We start from the raw sequence: 19,738 nt of genomic DNA, 5'->3' as shown, positions 1-19,738 counted from the left end.
ATTTTCTTATCAGCAACTGGAGCAGGTTTAGTTTACATAACATCAGAGGACAGTTGAAAGTCAATGTATAGGACACACATGTACTCTACGTGCTGGCACATGCAGGTTGAATGGCAGGTGAAAAGCAAAATGGTCACGGGTAATAAACAAAACACGTGACTCCATTGCTCCTGAAGTACAGCTTTTTGTCGAGTGAGCAGGCCAGGTGCATACGACACATTGTAGGCACGCTGAAGGCGACTATTCATAAAGACCTGGCGTCCATATATGTGGACATGACATTATGGGTCATGTAGCCAATAATACTCTTAACTAAATAACGTCCAATTATGTGGCTCTTTTAATCCTTCTGCTGTGAGTTTGTCACTTGTAGACATGTAATCCATACTAGTAGGAGAGATAGCAGTGAAGGAATAGTCCTTCATTCGCTGCCAGGCAATCACCTCAAATAGATTGAACCAGTGGCGGAACAAATGTGAACAGGGCCCGGTTGTGATGGGCATAAACGGGACCCCCAAGTGGACCGTCCAATGGGGGTGTGCTAGTGGACAATTATTTGCGGGCCTCACCACACTATTCGCATGCCCCTCAAGTTGACCATCCAGTGTGAGATATTTTAACATATAAACACTATAATACAGCTCTGCACATTATCCTAATGTTCTGTTTAGGGGTGCACAATATCCATTTTTTGAAACCGATACCGATATCGATAACTTCCTGCTCCTCAAAGCCGATACCGATATTGACAACCGATAATAAATATCTTAATTTTTAAATGTATAGCCTAATCACCTGAGTTTTGAACACCTGGAGGTTAAAAAAAAATAGTAGTGGATTCAACATACATTTGGCTTTCACCTAACCAGATTTTTCATGATGACATGAACATTATTATAATCAACCAAACAAAGACATGAACAGTCTCGACTTCAAATAAAGTGCCAATATTTATTTCTTCAAATTAATATAGTTTCAGTCAATCACAATCTATTAGTCAATGTAATTGAAGATGTTTTCCCTGAACAATGAGCACTGAACTAAAACATAAACACAACAGGTATTGCGCTTTGTTTTCAGATAAAAACATTTGGTGCTACAGGAGAAGAGACTGTTGTGGCCTTGGACCATGAAACAACTTTCTTAACCTGGCAATTATAGGACAGCAAGCCTATCAATATCAGTAACTTACTAACTTTTAACTAACACTGTAAAATGCAAACATTATATAGTAACGTTCATCACTCATTCCTCATTATCAAAAATATGGTTGAACAAAAAGGATAAATGGCTTGCCTTATAATAATCCATATAAACGGCAGTGAGTGAACCCATTTTCAATAAAGCATGAGGTTTCTTCTCTGCACAGTACGAAATCCTTGTCCAGCCACTGCGCCGTCATACCAAGCATTCTGACAGGACTCACATTACTTGTCCATATGTCCGTGATGAAACTTACGTGCCGTGCATGGTTGCCGATCGAAGCATGGCGTGTGGCAATCCCATCATACTTTGCCGGTAAACATTTGGCTTGGACTGATGAACCTGAGCTCCAAATGACGTAATAACCGCCTGAATCCTATGTCTTCGACAAGGGAAAATGGTTGGTTGTCTAGCGCCATCATTTCTGTAATCATGTTTGTGATTGCTATAGGCCTTGGTCATCTTTGTAAAACTTTTCAAAGGCCTCGTTAAATGGTACAACCCTGGGTTTCTTAGCTGGCGTTGGAATTGGATGGGCAGCTTCATTCGCAGCTCGCGTGTCCTCGTGCTCTTTTAATTCAATTCAATTCAATTTGTATAGCCCAATATCACAACAGGTTTGTCTCAAGGGGCTTTACAGAGTCATTTCAAATAAAGTAAATGAATAAAATGAGTCCATATCCTGGGCATCCCCCATCCTTAGACTCTCCATGGCGGCAAGGGAAAACTAAAAAAAAACCTTTTAAAACATCATCGAGGCGATTGTGATCTTTTAAGTGGCTTATTAAGATCCGTTGTAGCTTGACACTTTTTTTCCCTCCTCGTGGATCTTTGGCTTTGCATTTATTACAAATTGCGAGTGAAGCGTTTTCCCCTGACAACTTGAAAAAAATCCCACACTACCGACGTACTAGCCAGCCGTGCTTTTTAAAAAAAAAAATTTTTTTTTATATACTTTATTTACACAAAAACAACTACAAATTAGCCAGCCGTGCTACACACTGCCTTCACTTGAGTGTGCCCTTCATGATTATTGGCACCCCTGAAAAAGATTTTTTAGCTTCTAATAATTTTTGTTTTATTCAAATAATATGAGACCTTAATGGGGAAAAAAAACAGAAAAATCCAACCTTCAATATAAGTGCATTCTTTCAGTGGGGGAAAAATCCCACATAAAGAAAAAAATATTTGACATCAAATAATGTGTGTCACAATTATTAGCACCCCTGGTGTTAATACTTTGTACAACTCCCTTTTGCCAACAAAACAAGGTCTGGGGACTGAGATGGCCATGGGAGGAGCTTGATTTTGTGTCTGGTGAACCATTTATGTGTAGATTTGGCCATATGTTTAGGGTCATTGTCTTGCTGAAAGACCCAGTGACGACCCATCTTCAGCTTTCGGGCAGAGGGCAACAGATTTTGATTTAAAATGTCCTGGTATTTCAAAGCGTTCATGAAGCCATGCACCCTAATGAGGTTCCCAGGGCCTTTGGAAGCGAAACAGCCCCACAGCATCACTGACCCACTCCCATACTTCACAGTGGGTATGAGGTGCTTTTCAGCATGCGCATCTTTCGTGGCACGCTAGACCCACTTAGAGTGTTTGTTGCCAAAAAGCTCAATCTTGGTCTCATCTGACCAAACCACACGGTCCCAGTTGAAGCCTGGGACCGTGTGTATTTTTGTGTGACAATAAATTCAATTCAATTAATTAAACAAATACTTGAAGCAGCAAAACTTTTTTCTAATCGAATTACTCGAGTTAATCGATTAATCATTGCAGCACTAGTCCAGGCAGAAGGTGGAGTACACCCTGAACTGGTTGCCAGTCAGTCGCAGGGCACATATACTAGTCCTTCTCAAAAAATTAGCATATTGTGATAAAGTTCATTATTTTCCATAACGTAACGATAAAAATTAAACTTTCATATATTTTACTCATTACACACAACTGAAGTAGTTTAAGCATTTTATTGTTTTAATATCAAGCAGAAAAACAAGTTTGTGTGTTCAAAAAAAAAAAAAAAAGAAAAAATATCGCATGTCCTTGCGATGCCAGTATTGCGCATGGCGATGACGATGTTCAAACGATATATCGTTCAGGCCTACATCATGCTACTTAGAATGGAGACCAGTTTTACAATTAACACCTCTGTAAAGGTCAGAGGAGTTGATTCAAACAAAGTACAAATGAAAGCAAAGTACGTCACAATGTCATTGACAAACATTGTAGGAACATTCATGTTTTTATTCATCCACGCAATCATGATCAAGAAGTCTTTTCCACTTCCGCGCCACTGCCACACCGAAGCATGTAAACCTGCAGCTGTTGGATTCATTCACATCTCTTAGACGATGCTTGTATTATGAAGCAGGCCAGCAAGTGCCAAATAATTAGTACATCGTCTTGTTACTGCTGCATAATAAAATAGTTGACACAGAAGAACTATAAAATGTAAGGAACCTGGAGTCCAGACACAGAGAGGACAAAAGAGGAAAGGACAAACAGAGAGTTGCAAGGCAGTGAAGAAAAATGGCTCACAGAAGATGCATTGGTAGGAAACCTTTCATCACAGGTAAGAAATCATAATTTTTTTTGACATAATACAATGCTGGCTCTAATTTTCTTTTTAAATTTTATGAATAAATACAGAATAATTTATCTACCCCTTCTATTCCAGCAGTTTAAGGACCTAACATTTAATTAATTTAGACTCAAATTGCATTATCGGCAGTACTATTCATCATGGATTTTTTTAGTTTTCTCAGAATTGAACATTCTGTAATAAATTTATTTAAGTTGTCATTTAACTAAATCTTGCATTACTTTCATAAACTCTGCAGTAAAACGATATAGAGGGATAATAATCAACATGCTATATTAATTATTAGGGATGTCCTGATTCGATCATGTGATCGGAAATCAGGCCGATCGCTTGAAAAGGATCAGGTTTTTAAATGTAGAAATATACAGTAAATGTTTTTCCATAGTCTTCACTATCAGCTGACGGGAAACAGGGTGCGGGGCCGCTCCGTAGGGGGCCTATTTTAAAAAACTTAAAATTCAAATATTTTCAAAACCAAAGTCGCTAAGGACCTAAAACCAAAACATGCACCTCCCTAAGGCATATATGAGTCTCCATGAGCAGCGGCCTCAAAAAAATTCTAAGTTGTTCCCAAATAAAATCCCGATTTATTATTTATTATATAACAAAACTTAAAATATAAAATTCTCAGATTTACATTAGATGCCCAAAAATCACCAAATGCAGAGCTAATCGCCTATATTTTCAGGAAAAATACCAATATTTAACATATCATGTAAGATTTTGCCCAAAATAGTGACTTAATTTTTTTTTTCGTGCAATTTTCATCAGCTAATAAATCACTCAATTTTCACATCAGAAACGAATATTTGAGGAATGCACGCAGAATCATCTTAATTTTACTCAACAAAAGCAAATTTTGCATTTTTCTATATACAGTGTATCACAAAAGTGAGTACACCCCTCGCATTTCCGCAGATATTTGACTATATTTTTTCATGGGACAACACAGACAAAATGACACTTTGACACAATGAAAAGTAGTCTGTGTGCAGCTTATACAATAGAGTTAATTTATTTTTTCCCCCCAAAATAATTCAAAATATAGCCATTAATATCTAAACCCCTGGCAACAAAAGTGAGTACACCCCTTAGAAACTACGTACATCCCTAAATGTCCAAATTGAGTACTGCTTGTCATTTTCCCTCCAAAATGTCATGTGACTCGTCGCAGGAGTGCTGTTAGCATTGCTGCAGAGATTGAAGAGGTGGGGGGGTCAGCCTATTAGTGCTCAGACCATACGCCGCACTTTACATTAAATTGGTGTGCATGGCTGTCAGCCCAGGAGGAAGCCTCTTCTGAAGACGGTACAGAAGAAAGCCCGCCCGTCTCATCAGACCATAGGACATGGTTCCAGTTATCCATTTTGCTTTGTTGACATGTCTTCAGCAAACTGTTTGTGGGCTTTCTTGTGCACCGTCTTCAGAAGATACTTCATCCTGGGGTGTAAGCCATGCACACCAATTTAATGTAGAGTGCGATGTATGGTCTGAGCACTAACAGGCTAACCCACCCCACCTCTTCAATCTCTGCAGCAATGCTGACAGCACTCCTGCGACGAGTCACATGACATTTTGGAGGGAAAATGACAAGCAGTACTCAATTTGGACAGTTAGGGATGTACGTAGTTTCTAAGGGGTGTACTCACTTTTGTTGCCAGGGGTTTAGATATTAATGGCTATATTTTGAGTTATTTTGAGGGGAAAATAAACTAACTCTATTATATAAGATGCACACAGACTACTTTTCATTGTGTCAAAGTGTCATTTTGTCAGTGTTGTCCCATGAAAAGATATACTTCAATAGCTGCAGAAATGCGAGGGGTGTACTCACTTTTGTGATACACTGTACAATCACAACTTATTTAGGTTGAATTCCAATGTCACTATTGCCTCAGCAAGTCTTGCCGGCTATCCCACCCCCGTCGTTTTTAGATTGAAATGTCAGGTAAAATGAAAAACGTAAAAGCCGATTATTTTTTTTTGTAGACGCAGAAATGTCTAATATACTAGTTTTTTGCCAAAATACGGGCAGTTGGCCGAAAATTACCTTATTATTTGAATGTAAAATTACGCTGTTGTGAATGGACACAAAATCCAACATGGCGGCCATCACAAAACAAAGAGAAATTGTAGTAAATAAATGTGTAAATCCCGGAATTTCTATAGATATGAATGTAAAACAGTCGAGATTCTTGGTCAAAAGCAAAAATTTTGTATAAATATTTGAAGCTAAAGTTTCACTAGTTTTATTCTATTCATTTCATTTTTTTCACAACATTTCAAAGTGCATGCATGGTGCTATTTTATATATTAATTACCTTGAATCCTCAACCAAATAACTCTTGAGACACTCCGGCCCGCTCGTATGCACTAAAACTTAAATCCGGCGTTAGAACGCAGGATGTATTTGAGTTTATCGCAGTGAAAGCTTCCACGACGCTCTGCCTGGCCCGGGCCCCTACATAAAGCCGTGGCACAATGTCTGTACCAGCTGTCTCGTCAACTGACAGTGAAATCTACGGTTTTTCTGCTTCATGCTTGTACAGCGCCACAGCCTCTCATCCTCCCTCCTACTAAAGTAGTGCGTCCAAACTGTCCAGCTTTCGCTTGGTGCTGAAAGTTAACGATGGTTGACAGGTTTGTAACTTTGATCTTGCCAGAGAAGCTTGGTAACTCTACGATCAAAGGCACAAATCTGTAAATCATCGTTAAACTTGCTTAAGTGTGCTGTGACAACTCATTGTGTAAGTGAGAGGCTGTTCTATGAAGCGTGAGCGGACTTACTGATGGACTTACAAATTAAGCATTTAACAAAAACAAGCATTTTTCTGCATTAATCTTGGTTAAAAATAATTCACATTATGAAGGCGGCACGGTGGAAAAGTAACATGTTTGGAACTTTTGCTCAACAACAACAGCAACAACAACAAATGTTTTTTTCGGTATCGGATCGGGATGGATGGCAGATTCTCAAACTCTCGTGCTCTGGTGCAAAAATATGCGATTGGGACATCCCTAATAATTATAAAAAAAGGTGAGCTGTTTGTTGACTTATTAGTCCAGAAGTATTTGTGTAGTATATTAAGACACTCTTGAACTCATTGGTTGCCATGGAGTATGATAGATGTCAATGATTGGATGTCTACTAGTAACAAATTCATTTAAATTCACATCTTTTTCAAGTGTTGTATATGGTGGCAGTGTGCAGCGGCGTCCCCGTAAGTGACCTTCTGGACAGAGCCTCTCAGCACTCTGACAAACTACACTCTCTCAGCACAACACTCACCCATGAGCTGGTCAGTAACTGCTGTGTGTGTGTCTTTTTTGCTATCTGTGTGAGTCTGCAGCTAACCAAAGTGCTAAATTAGAATTTAACAATATCCTTCTGCGTCCTAACTTACAATTTTAAGTACGCACAACTCAAATTTTCAGGTTTTTGTCAGTAACTTGTTTTTTTAAGGATTCGTAACTCATCATATCAAGTTAACGCCGTAAGCTTGATAAAAAATAGTTGTGATAATTACTGTTGTTACAATACTAAAATTTTCAACTCGCTATCGATACTGGTGCTGTAACGATTAATCGACTGAGTAATTCGATTAGAAATAAAGATTCAAATTAAGTTTTGCTGCTTTGATGATTCGTTTGATTGGAACGGCATTTTAATGGTTTGTTTTGAAAGTGTTGCATTTACTTTTAATGATTTGGGAGGATTCACTGCCCTCTTGTGGCAACAGTGAATATGACATAACTCGTCTAATATGGCTGGATCCTATAGACAAGTTTTCTGAGCGAAATATGGGCGGCGCCATCTTGGAAAATGTCTGCTCCGAGCTTCCGGTTTCGAAAAAACATAATTAGCTACGGTTGAAGTATGCAGTGTGTTGACAAAAGTTAAAACTGCAAAGTCAAATCAGAATAACCCACGGAATCTCCAAAAATGAATTCAGCACGACGTAGATGACACTCCGAGACGTTCTGTGCTGTGCTTGAACTCCTGGAAGGGTGTATGTGGGGGAATGGCTCAGTGGTAGCGTAGCTGTCCCCCAACCCAGAGGATGTGGGTTCGATTCACTCCCCTGATGAACTCGCCTACCGGTAAGTATCCTTGAGCAAGATTCTCAACCCTACATTGCTCCTGGTGCTGCGTTACCAGTAGGTGGATGGCGATGTAGTGTAAAGCGCTTTGAGAGCCTTGAAAGACGGAAAAGTGCTATACAAATATAACACCATTTACCATTTATATATGTAGTTAGAAGTGGAATGTTTTGAAGAGCGTCCAGCTTCAAAGCGCCAGTGTGGATTTACCTCGCCATACGCCTTAAATCAAAACCAGCTGCAGACAAGAAGTTAAGGATGCGATTTAAACCTAAGATATACAGTACCTAAAAGATTGTATGATTGTTGTTAACACTTCGTTGATCATTCGTGGACAAAATTATAACAACCTTACAGCCTGTGTTAACGTGAGGTGTAGATTGATACACACACCGGCCACTTGAGTGACCAAAATAAGGTGAAATTACATTTGAGAATGCAGAAGGGCGGACACATATTTTGTGGTTACAAGGAAATACTACAAGGTATGTACATATAAACAAAAACAGTATGTTATTTTTTTATTGCAGATATTGATCGCAATAAAACATTTGGACAACATGATTCCATTTCTTATTTTATTTAAAACCACGTGCAAAACAGGTCAATAAATCACAATTTATAAAATTATTAGAAAAATATTAACGAAGTTGGAGCATAAGTCGAGCCTTCCCTCATCAAAGTAGAACACGCGTAGTCTTGATATATGTCCATCGACGTACAGTAAGTGTTGTGAGGCACATCAATTTGTCTTCCCTTGCCTAACAGCGTTTTTCACCTGTAAACAAATGAACAAAAAACTTATAATACTTGTATGTATGCGTTTAGATCAGGCTAGCAGCAAATAGCATGTGTTGAAGCCAGAGCAGTACAGTAGTTGTAGTAAATAATATTAAACATCATCATAATTACAATCATCATCGTAATAACAATATCAAAGACAACAAGTTGTTTCACGCACAAGATTTTACCTTTAGTATTTTTTGAGCATCGGACCGGACACATGAAAATGCAGGGATAGGAAGAACATACCATTCATAACTCAGCGGCAACATGGCTTTAAAAACACCCGGCCTTTGTGGTGGCATGAGCTTGGTTCCACATCTTCCTTCATGAACATGCTGTCCTCCCCTGTCGTGATGATAGCAGATAAATGCGGTATTTCCAAATTGTCTATTTTAATGGATTTTGATGAGTAATGTTACTCCAGCTCCACTGTTGTTTTGGATGGAGAAATTCTAAAACGGAAGTTGCTTGGAGACATGCGGAAGTAAAGCAGAGGTACATCGGAAACTTGTCTATGGAACCCCAAAAGGGTCAGTATGAATTAAATGAAAACAACATTTTGAAATAAATACCCATAGATAAATAACTGACAAATTGTGTAATATGGCCCTTAAATTGTAAAATGAGGTAATATTATTATGAAAAAGATTTTACAAGATAACAATTGTTTCTTTCATAATTTCATTTTGAAGCACAATGAGATTTTACAAGATAAAGCGTTTTTCACAAAGTTTTTCCACATTGTCTTTTTCCACAATGGCCTTTTTATTTCATAATGTCGTTTTCCAGCACAATGAAGAGTGTGCTGTCAATCAAATACATAAGGCGGAGTCAGTTAAATGATTGGCTGAATGGATTGAGCTCAGGTATAAAAATTATTTCTTTGTTTATATCTCCTAAAATTATTCTGCAACACATTAAATGTTTGTTACCCGATTACTCGATTAATTGAACTAATTGATTGATAGATTTGTTGATTATTTATATAATCGATAGCTGCAGCCCTAATCGACACTCAAAAAAATACCCGATACCATTTTGGATACTTTAGTTGCCAACAAAACTTACATTTAAGGCAAATAGGTTGCTTGAGATTTTAAGGTCTTCATCTTTTTTTTTTTTTTATCTTAACAGTGTAGTATAACATATTATAGCCTACAGTTTATCTGCTCCTGCCAGGACTCTCATTTCCCTGCAATGGGCAGGGTGATCATGCCCCGGCCGTCAGTATGCCACACATCCTCATTACAGACACCCAGTGACAAAGAGCAAGCGCTTCAAGTGTCTGTAAGTGATTTTTTCCAAACCTGCTTTGTGCTTTAAATGGACACTTCAACTAGGATTTATTTTCTCTGTCATTATGTGCATTATTACGAGGGAGCATTAGGGCCACACAGGTAGGCCTATAAGAATTAAGAATTATTATATTATGAGATAAAAATCTGAATATTCAATCAATCAATCAATCAAATTTATTTATATAGCCCTTTACAAAAACCTGACACCTGACCTGAACGTTACATAATTTTACGTAATATTCCGAGCACAAAGAATACTGTATCATGACTTTACACAATTTTACGTACGTTACAAAATATTACAAGATTAAAGTTGTAATATTTCTTCATTCCGCTTAATAATACTAGATTAAAATTGTAATATTATATTTAAACCATGCGGCCTGCATACATATAACGTAAAGATACACTATAGTACGTCTTTATTTTCGTAATATGTGACATTTCAAAATGTTACGATTTAAATCTCGTTATATTATGTAAAGTACGAAAAAGTATGTCAAGTCGTAACATTACATCTTTAGATGCCTATGCTTTATCGTTGTAATATTACGAATTTAATCTCGTAATATTACGATTTCAGTCTCAGAGACCCCCCCCCCCTTTGTGTGGCCCTAATACTCCAAAGTACATAACAAATGGTAAGAACTGATAAGAATATATGGCGGTAAACACAGACAAGACTGAAAAAGCAGTTTCTGCTCTTGCACTCCTCTTTAAAATAAGCTGTATTTTAAGCCAAAAGAACTGTTGTGTCTGATAGAACAATATGTCTGTATGCTGCCATAGCAGATTCATGATGCATTAAGCCCCCGAACTTTAATTTGTCCGTTTTACCCTGGAAACCCCCGGTTACAGACGTCGCTCAACCGCTTTTGTTTCAACCCAGCCATAAAACGAAAGTAATTAATTACATTTATTATTAAAAATGTCATTTTTAGCTTAGAATCAATAATTGATGTCTAATATTTCGTAAAAAAAAAAAAAAAACAACAACAAAAAAAAAGACTTTAAAATTTTTTCCACTCGCATATTTTAAACTTTTAAACAAATTATGTCACAATGAAAAAAATGGTGTCTGTAAAAATGTCACAGATATCTACCTCATAACTATCACTTAATAGTATTTTTATTTGTATTGTTGCATTTTTCTGATATGTTAGATAATAATCGATCCAAACAAAGAAAATTTGAAAAAAAAAAAAAAAAAAAGTTTAAAAGAGTAAATATATCAAAATGAACATCTGGACCACTCCTTGATGTCTGCGATTTCTGCATCGCGACCCTTGTTATATTACCATGTTTCACCCATAAAATCCGCCAAAAATCCGGCTGTGGCCATTCACAGCTGTGTCTTGACACTCGGTGATACATGCTACATGGAGTTTTTGGATCGAAACAAGGTAAGTACGCGATAATATCTCGTTAAAATCATGGCTTCTTTAATTCTGCTCTCGCGTGCTCTCACCTCCAGTTAGGGTTTTGCTGTTTAAAAAATGTTTTTTTTTATAAAATGCCCTCATGTATCACACATGCATATAGGGCAATTTTGAAATCTGGCCAAACTGGGGGTCTCAGAGCGGAACTTCAAGTCACCTGAGTGTTTTCCGCCATATAGATTAGTTAATTAAACTAGCCTTTATTGATGGTTTTCTCTACTATTACACATCATAAGAATCAAAATTTTGTGGTTTTTCATTTTATATAGCTGATAGCCTACCATTGACTGCGATAGACGTCCAATCTATTCGAAGTAGGAAGGCACTCCCATGTAAAATGGACAAATTAATTGAAATTCACAGAAGGATGATTGGGCGCCACATGACTGGACTACTATTATCGTCAGTGGCACTGATTACACATATTTGATTACTCGCCAGAAAAAGGTTGAAAGACAAAAGACATCCAAATTGGAAAATTATTCATCTTTTTTGATCCAGTCCAATCAATTATCCAACACTTCATTTTTCGTCCGAACTGTCAGCTAGTTTAGTGTCTTTCTGTCATTTGCAGGAATCAGAACTACTCTCACTGGCACGTTCCTTGCTCCAAGCCTGGGTGGACCCTCTGGTGGTCCTATCCTCCTCTGCCAACACCCTGTCTCACCCAGCTCAAAGCAAAATAATCAACAAAATCCTTGAGTTGCAGGAACATTCCAAGAACCTTGGAGATGGTCTCAAAATCCTGTCTGGCAAGGTATACACGTTTGACCCCAGAATGACTGATTAAAATGTTAGTTGTGTTGCTGTTCTGGTCCATAAAATTCCGTGGGTCACTTTCTGTTGTTTTTTAGTTTAATTCCTCATAATTTGGGGGCATTTACGTGTCACTTTCATTTTTGGTCCCTTCAATTTTTTTTTGCCCGGTCAGTTTTTTTGTGACATTTTTGTGGGTGATGTATGTGCCATTGGAAATGGAGACATTGGATATGTGTGAGGAATTTGTCAAATTTTTGGCAGAACCGTACGTTTTGATTTTTTAAAAATGTTATCATATGTGAATTGTACGAATGGAACAGAAACTGTAGAACAAGTAGCATTTTGAACATTTGAATTTTTGTTAGTGCCCCCCTCCCCCCAAAAAATAGCAAAAACAGAATATGTTTGCTCACTCAGATGGACCCAACAGCTCAGACCATCTCCTCGCTGCCATACAGAGGAGGCAATGACACTGGTCAGGACAGGATCTCCAAACTGATCAGATTCCACTTTCTCTTGTCCTGCTTTCGCCGAGATTCCCACAAGATCGACAGCTTTCTGAAAGTCCTCCGCTGCCGGGCAGCAAAAATACAACCTCACTTGTGCTAAAGTGTGAAGCAGCTTTTTCCTCATTTCATTTCAAAGCTTGTATACGACAGCAGAAATTTAAAAAAAAAAAAAAAAGTTTTAGATTGTTTATGTTATTTGATAGGCATGATACAGTATATCAGAAGGTGGTGCATTGATAAGCATCTGCTCATCTCTGTTTACTTTTCACATTATTCGGCAATTAAATAAGTAGATGTTTGTTTTTTTTTTGCAAGGCTGAAAAATATTTGATCAATTTATTCGAGTTCATTTCTTTACTGGCTGAAAAAAAAACTTAATAAAAAGCTGTTTTGCCACTTTCAATTGGGTTATTTTTTTGTCGTTGTTGAAGGGGTTATGCAAAGATTATGATCATGTTTCGGTGCCATTGACGTCAATAGACGTCTAGTCCATTTTGACTGGTTCATTCATCCCTTCCATTCAAAACAGATCTGTCGTTTAGCATGTCAGTGGCGGCCAATAAGTTGATTTATTAAATCGTTAAAGACGATTGAACAGTCGGAAGGTTGTTGATCTGTGTCTTCAGTGATACAAGTCTTAATTTAAGACAGACGTATTCCGTGCTTGATGGCAATACGTCGGTACATGGGAAGAATTATTGGAATTATTCGTTTTGTATCAAATTTTATTTCGGCAATTCATTATTGATTTATCTTTACCTTAATTTGTAGACAGATTTGTTGTTTAAATACGTTTAACCTACTTGGAGTTTAGTTGACATTAGTTTTACTTTCAGTCCCTCCCAATGCCATTCGATTGACAGACCATTCGGTAAAAGCAAAGTAGAAAAGGCGAGGGGAAAAAAAAAATGACAAAAATCTTTATTGTTGTTTGCTTTTGTAATTTTTAAAGACAAAAGTGAAAGTAAAAAACAAAATACACTTTTATATTTTCATTTATTTCTCTTTATTCATTTTTTAAAATTTTATTTATTTATTTATTTTTATACAGCAGCCAACTGTGAGCTTCATTATCACCACAGAATGGACATATTTTCCGTGCACCACTGCAATGCATTGTGGGATATAGGGAACTCTGAAGTGACTATCGTTGTTGACTCGATCACTAAGCCCTCAAAGGGTCGATCTCACCAAGTTCACTTAAGCTGTTTAGGGTAGACATGTCCAAAGTCCGGCCCGGGGGCCAAAGGCGGCCCGTGGTCAAATTTCATCCGGCCCCCAGCCTCAGTCATAAAATCAATAACGTCTGGCCCGCACACAGACTTGATAATTTGGTGAGCAGTACTGCTACCAGCATATGAAGTAGCTTACACACTAAATGCTGCTCCTCATTTACCCACTAAAAGCCAGCAGCACTCTGAGCAACATCAACCCGTGTGACCCTTTACTTCCAGTTTTCTAAAATCGCGACAATCACAAAAAAAAGTTGACTGCGATGGCTGACGCTACAAGGATAGGTGGAAATTGGACTATTTCTTCACTTAAATACTCAACTGTGTCTGCCTCATTTGCAAAAAAGGCAGTCGCTGTTTTTAAAGAGTTCAATGTGAGGCGATATTACCAAACAAGACGCGCTGGCATATACGACAAGATTACAGGGAAGATATGCATCGAGAAATTGAAGCAACTTGAAGTTAACTTCACAACAGCAGTATTTTGCAAGAGTCCGAGTGTCGAAAGAGAACGCCACAAAGGCTAGTTGTGAGATTGTTAGAATTATTAATTTAAAAAAATTAAGCAAATGCAACACCCAGAATGGCTTGCTAAAATTTGCTTAAATATATTGTGCCAAGGTCAAAGTCAGCCAAGGTCGGCCCCCCCACATTTTTACCACACCAAATCTGGCCCCCTTCGCAAAAAGTTTGGACACCCCTGGTTTAGGGAAATGAAACAGCTCTTAAGATGGCGGCAGGGATGCCCCCAAGGGTAAGCGCTGAGCTCTGGACGCACTGTGGCCCTTGAGGACTGGTTTGCCCACACCTGGATTAAAGCCTTTACATGGAAAACGCATCTCAACTTACAGAATTTAAGTTACGAAACTACTTCAAGAACCAATTCATGTAGTCCCCGGGTTACGACGTACCCGATTTCACGACGATGGAGTCGCCAGTCTGTTTTTTAATTATTGAGCATAATGCAGGTAGTACTTCCGCACGCGAGACTTGTGAGAGCGCACAAGGAATAGCCATTTGCTCCCACGAAGAAGCAGACTGTGAGAGGGGAAAGAGCCTGAGCACACATTTGTTGCTTGTAAAGCATCCAGAGGCAACATCTTTTGTACCTTTTTCTTTATTGTGCATTTACAATTGTGGTCGAATACTTGGGGCGATGTGATTGTTTTTGATGATGTAAGAAGGACGCAAACTGATATACGCTAATCATTTGTGTTCATTGTTCTGTACCAGCAGCTAGTTATAAACGCAAATTTGAATTACTGTTATTAAAGATAAAACTGATTTAATTTCAACAAGTGTTGGTGTCATGAGCAGCTGAATAAAGTGAGCAAACCACACGGACGTCTGACATTGTCATTTCGGAGCTTAGCTCCCTAGCTAGCTAAGACTTAGCTCCAACCACGTGGCGAGGACAGTACAATGATGTATAGTACGCATTTATGGATAGTTATTTCAAGATTTAGGCGGTATTTAGAGGGCTAATTCCGACTTACGCGGGTTCGTTACCCGGGTATGACCTGTAATTTCGTAAGTAGAGGTACCCCTGTAGTACAAAATGTTAGCATAAATGTGTGAAGCTGTAGGAAATGAATCAAGACATTAGCATTTAGAAAGCCTCTTTATTTGTAATACCAAATACAAACATCGTCACAATGCTGTTTCAACTTTGAGGTGCAGATAAACATTACAAAAGAGATGCACTATTTGAAACTTATTTTTGGATTGAATTTCATTTAAGTGTGAAAGAGTATTTTAATGCGCAGTGAAATTCCTCTCACTTCCCAGCAGTGTGAGCCAAAGCCACCCTTGAGCACAACGTGAGGGGTTTATGTCACCATAAAAAGTGTTCATGTTTAATTTCTACACTAAACCTTTCCTGCAATTTTGAGAGAAGTGTACACAGTGTTGTCCTAGGATACCAGTAAAATGACTTGCTGCACCGATGTGACAGCTAACTCACTCCTCCCTCATTAAGCTGTGTCCTGAGAATACAGTGTGTGCCCTTAGAAAAAATTACCCCATGACTCCATTTTAACTTTACCCTGAACAAGAATGACGACAACAGTAACGTCACAAAATATCAATAAATTTCAAAAAAAAAGGGGGGGGGGGGGGGGGGGTAGCAATGCCAACGACACTGCCCATCTTATTTCAGCTACATTTACGGTCTCTGTGCGTGTTGATGTACTTTAGTACTCAAGGATGCGCAGTTTATATTCAACATTTTGAAACTTCTTTGCTTGTGTCCTCCAAAAACACAAATGCAGTGGTTGCTAATAGCTAAGCTACATATTCCATTACCTCAGTGCAAAATTATAGAATTTTAGCACAGTCAAAATCTAATTCCTTCACTTCATGTTATGTCTCCATCAATAGTTTTCAATTGTGTCGCCTTCCTTCTTACTCGCATGAAATGTGCACAGAAAAATCAAATGATTAAACTCCAAAGATAGCCACATGTTGATATTTAAATTGGTGCAATACATTTGAGCATATAAACCATTGTAAGGCAAAAGCGCAAGCAAGGGCCATAAACGTAGTACTTAATCATAGTAAAAACTTCAGCGTAAAATACAAATCTATAGATTCCGATAGTACTTTGGTCCCCTTTCAGTAATCAGTCTTCATTAAAGTATACTTCTGTTTTCTTGTCCTTCAATTAGAAAAATAGATTATACATTTGGGCCTTTATAGATTGAATGTCTCCTTATAAAAATATGTTCTTTATGCACTTTTCCCAGAGAAAGAACTATTAGTCAAAAGGGGGAGGAAAAATAGCGATTGTCTGCGTTTACTGGTAACTATGTCTGGAATGCATAGATTATCATGGTTAATATGATCAATAAGTCACAGAAGTTAACTTGGTCTTGTTAACTGATCAGTTCATACACAGACAACATGTTTTTATACATTTGGGGGTTGTCTAACAATAGTTGATAACAAATTAAATGTCGCAGTAGCGGCTTATTCAGGTTTGGGCTCGGGGGTCTCGCTCTTGGAATCGACCTCATCGTCACTTTCAGCACCACTGCGGGTCACGATACGACGCATGGTGAAGGGGAGGTCGCCACGTCTATAATGGAGCGCAGAGGCAACAAGTAAGAACAGCTACTTATATACTGTGCTAGTAACCAAAAAATAGATATACCTCATTATGCAAATAAGGTCAACTTCAGAATAGTTTCTCTGCTTACCTCAACTTGCTCTTGAGGCTCGTCACCTCACGGTTCATCGACTCTGCAGACTCGGTGGCATCCTCCAGCTCCCTTTGCAGTTTTCTTCGGTTTGCGTTTGCCCTCTGAGCCTCTTCCTCTGCCTCTTCTAGCTGACGTTTCAGCTGTTTCATGCGTGAGTTCAATTTGTCCGCCTTGAAGATAAATGAGCACAAAAGGCCCGTTTTGATTTCCGTTGTCTGACAGAAGCAATCACTATGTTTACGTTGTTTGACAAAACAATTAGAGCGCATCCGACAGTCTAATTTGATTCAGGCTAATCTGAACTCATCTGAATTTCTACCGAGGTTACATTAGTTTTGGTCATGCTAGGTCAGCTATCTTGTCCAAACAGCTTAACATCAATGAATAAACTCCACAGACACCTTGCAGTAAAGCTATTCATATATTATATATATTTTTATCTTTTTTTTTTTTTTTAACTGCAAGATATGGAGAATGCACTCAACAGCGAATTTGTACACACTTGAGATCACAAAATCCACAGTGACCAATGCTAGCTACCGCACCCGATGATTAGCGTTAGTATTTAGCATTAGCGACTTTTAGTTAGCAGAGGTGGGTAGTAACTAGTTACATTTACTTGAGCAACTTTATGAGACAAATGTATTTCTAAGAGTAGTTTTACTATGCCACACTATTTACTTGATTTAGATTTGTGACGAAAAAAACACTATTCTTACTTTACTACATTGGGCTATACTAGTCATTACATTTTTCTTCTTATTCTACATATTAGATTTTACTTTTTTGCCAGAGATGGCAACAGTGGGTCTACCAGTTTTTCCCAAACAGATGTTGCAACAATAATCACATGACTATTTTACCAATCAGACTCAAGCTTGCCGTTCTACGATCACGCCTACCTATTCAATCACGTGGCGTCTTTAAAGCACCATTAAACAAAAAGTATTTGACATCGAGCGCTGCCGTCAATATGACTCTGAAGTGCAAATTTCTATCGCTCTCCCAGTTTTTATTTGGCACCGACTGACCATGAATAACAGGAGATATGATTCTTTTAATTTCATGATAGGGAATATGTTCTCTCGAGGGCACTCATGCTCATTGGATGAATGACGCTTCATTTCTGTCGATTTTTTCTCTCTCGCTGGAATTCAATGATTTCTTTGGGGGTTTCTTTAGCCTTATGTGGTTATGCAATAGGTTATAGTACAGTATAATCGGAGTTCATGAAGATAACTTTGTGCTGAGAGAAAAATACCATTGTTTAAAAAAGAAAAAAAAAAACATACCATAGCAGTTGCACTGTTACTCATTACTTGAGTATTCTTTTCATCAAAAACTTGTACTTGAGTACATATTTGGATGATTAATTTTACTTGAGTAATATTTTGAAGTAACGCTACTCTCACTTGAGTGAAGTTTTGGCTACTCTATCCACTTCTGGTAGTTAGCAAATAGCATATATTGAGTAGTTAGCAATCAGCTTCCATGCTTGCATAGCATTTGTATTTGTAATTCATCATTATTTAGTTATGAATTTTTGTTCTACAATTCAGTGTCAATTAGTTTTTAGAGTGGACTGGCCCGTTATCAGTTTATTTGTCTTGTAACTATTAGTTTGAGTATTACTGGTTTTAGTAATAGTTTTTCCCCAGACTTTTTGTCATGTGCTTCAATCGCTCAAACATACTGAAGGTTGTCATTTGTGATATGTAAATTATAAATATGCAAAAACAGTCTGTATTTTTAATATGTTTTAGTTTTGTGAACACAATACAGTTTGTTATCGTTTTTCAGTAACATTTTAATTATTTCAATAAATTTTTTATTCAATTCAAGTTGTCATTTCATTCGTTTTGTTAATGATAACCTTGATTTCACTTAGGCCAAAGAATATGAAAAAAAAAAAAAAAAAAAAAAAACACAAACCTGGTCTTTGTACTGCTCCGTGTTGCGTCTCTCATCCTCCACCTGGAGAACAACCTCTTTCAGTTTCTTCTCTGTGCGTCTAACAAGCTTGGAGGCACTTTGCCGCTCCCTGGGTGAATAAGCAAAAGAACTCTGTTCAGACTAGATGCGTCATGGCATGTACTTCATCTCTTCCGCTACTGATGCATTCACCTGGTCTCAAAGTCCAGCTGCTCCTCCAGCTGAGCGATCTTGGCCTCCAAAGTGGTCATATTGGCCTTGTATTTGGACTTTACCGCTCCCTCCAGCTCCTGCAGCTTAAGCCTCAGCTCCTTGTTCTGACGCTCCAACTGAGAACGGGCGCCTTCGACCCGCTGAGAGGCACTACGCTCAGCAGCAAGCTCCACAGTCATCTGCTCAGTCTAGGGAAAAAGAGGAAAGCAACTCTAAAGCTCTGTTTTAAGCATACATTTCTAATTGTTTTTGAACAGGAGGACTAAACAAGCAGACCTGCAGCATTGCTTTCTTCAGCCTGTCATTGATCAGCTCAGTATTGCACTGCTCCTCCTCCACCTCTTCCTCCAGCTGAGCAATACGAGCCTCCAGGCGTCGCCTTTCTTCTGCGACTTGAGCACTATGATAGGTAATACAAAACTTGAATGAACAGGAGGGAGGAAACAGTCCCAGGGAAA

General features: G+C 38.2%; 2 protein-coding genes across 3 annotated transcripts in view; one reads left to right on the top strand and one right to left on the bottom strand.

The window, feature by feature from the left end:
* Window positions 1-3,704: 3,704 nt before the first annotated feature.
* prl (prolactin) lies at window positions 3,705-13,040 on the top strand. The gene is made up of 5 exons (XM_057860730.1): window positions 3,705-3,781; window positions 6,998-7,110; window positions 9,878-9,985; window positions 12,010-12,192; window positions 12,612-13,040. The coding sequence occupies exons 1-5, from the start codon at window positions 3,739-3,741 to the stop codon at window positions 12,801-12,803; spliced, it is 639 nt and encodes a 212-aa protein (XP_057716713.1). The 5' UTR covers window positions 3,705-3,738; the 3' UTR covers window positions 12,804-13,040.
* A 2,497-nt stretch (window positions 13,041-15,537) lies between these two features.
* myh9b (myosin, heavy chain 9b, non-muscle) overlaps window positions 15,538-19,738 on the bottom strand; it is a 39,730-nt gene continuing 35,529 nt past the window's right edge. For both annotated transcript variants that reach the window (XM_057860727.1, XM_057860728.1), the window contains 5 exons: window positions 19,557-19,680; window positions 19,260-19,468; window positions 19,068-19,176; window positions 17,133-17,305; window positions 15,538-17,011 (listed from right to left, as the gene is read on the bottom strand). In XM_057860727.1, the coding sequence (XP_057716710.1) occupies window positions 16,903-17,011; window positions 17,133-17,305; window positions 19,068-19,176; window positions 19,260-19,468; window positions 19,557-19,680 (724 nt within the window). In that variant the 3' untranslated portion in view covers window positions 15,538-16,902. The remainder of the gene's footprint in view (window positions 17,012-17,132; window positions 17,306-19,067; window positions 19,177-19,259; window positions 19,469-19,556; window positions 19,681-19,738) is intronic.

Source organism: Corythoichthys intestinalis, chromosome 16, assembly GCF_030265065.1.
Source record: "Corythoichthys intestinalis isolate RoL2023-P3 chromosome 16, ASM3026506v1, whole genome shotgun sequence".
In the NCBI taxonomy this organism is placed as follows: Eukaryota; Metazoa; Chordata; class Actinopteri; order Syngnathiformes; family Syngnathidae; genus Corythoichthys; species Corythoichthys intestinalis.
This window is presented reverse-complemented; position numbering and strand designations above follow the sequence as displayed.

Bases quoted from the DNA above. Each gene is read 5' to 3' on its own strand.
- prl (XM_057860730.1), top strand. From the start codon at position 3,739: ATGGCTCACAGAAGATGCATTGGTAGGAAACCTTTCATCACAG. The intron at 3,782-6,997 runs GTAAGAAATCAT...ATCTTTTTCAAG, and splicing joins TAGGAAACCTTTCATCACAG to TGTTGTATATGGTGGCAGTG. The intron at 9,986-12,009 runs GTAAGTGATTTT...TGTCATTTGCAG, and splicing joins AGCAAGCGCTTCAAGTGTCT to GAATCAGAACTACTCTCACT.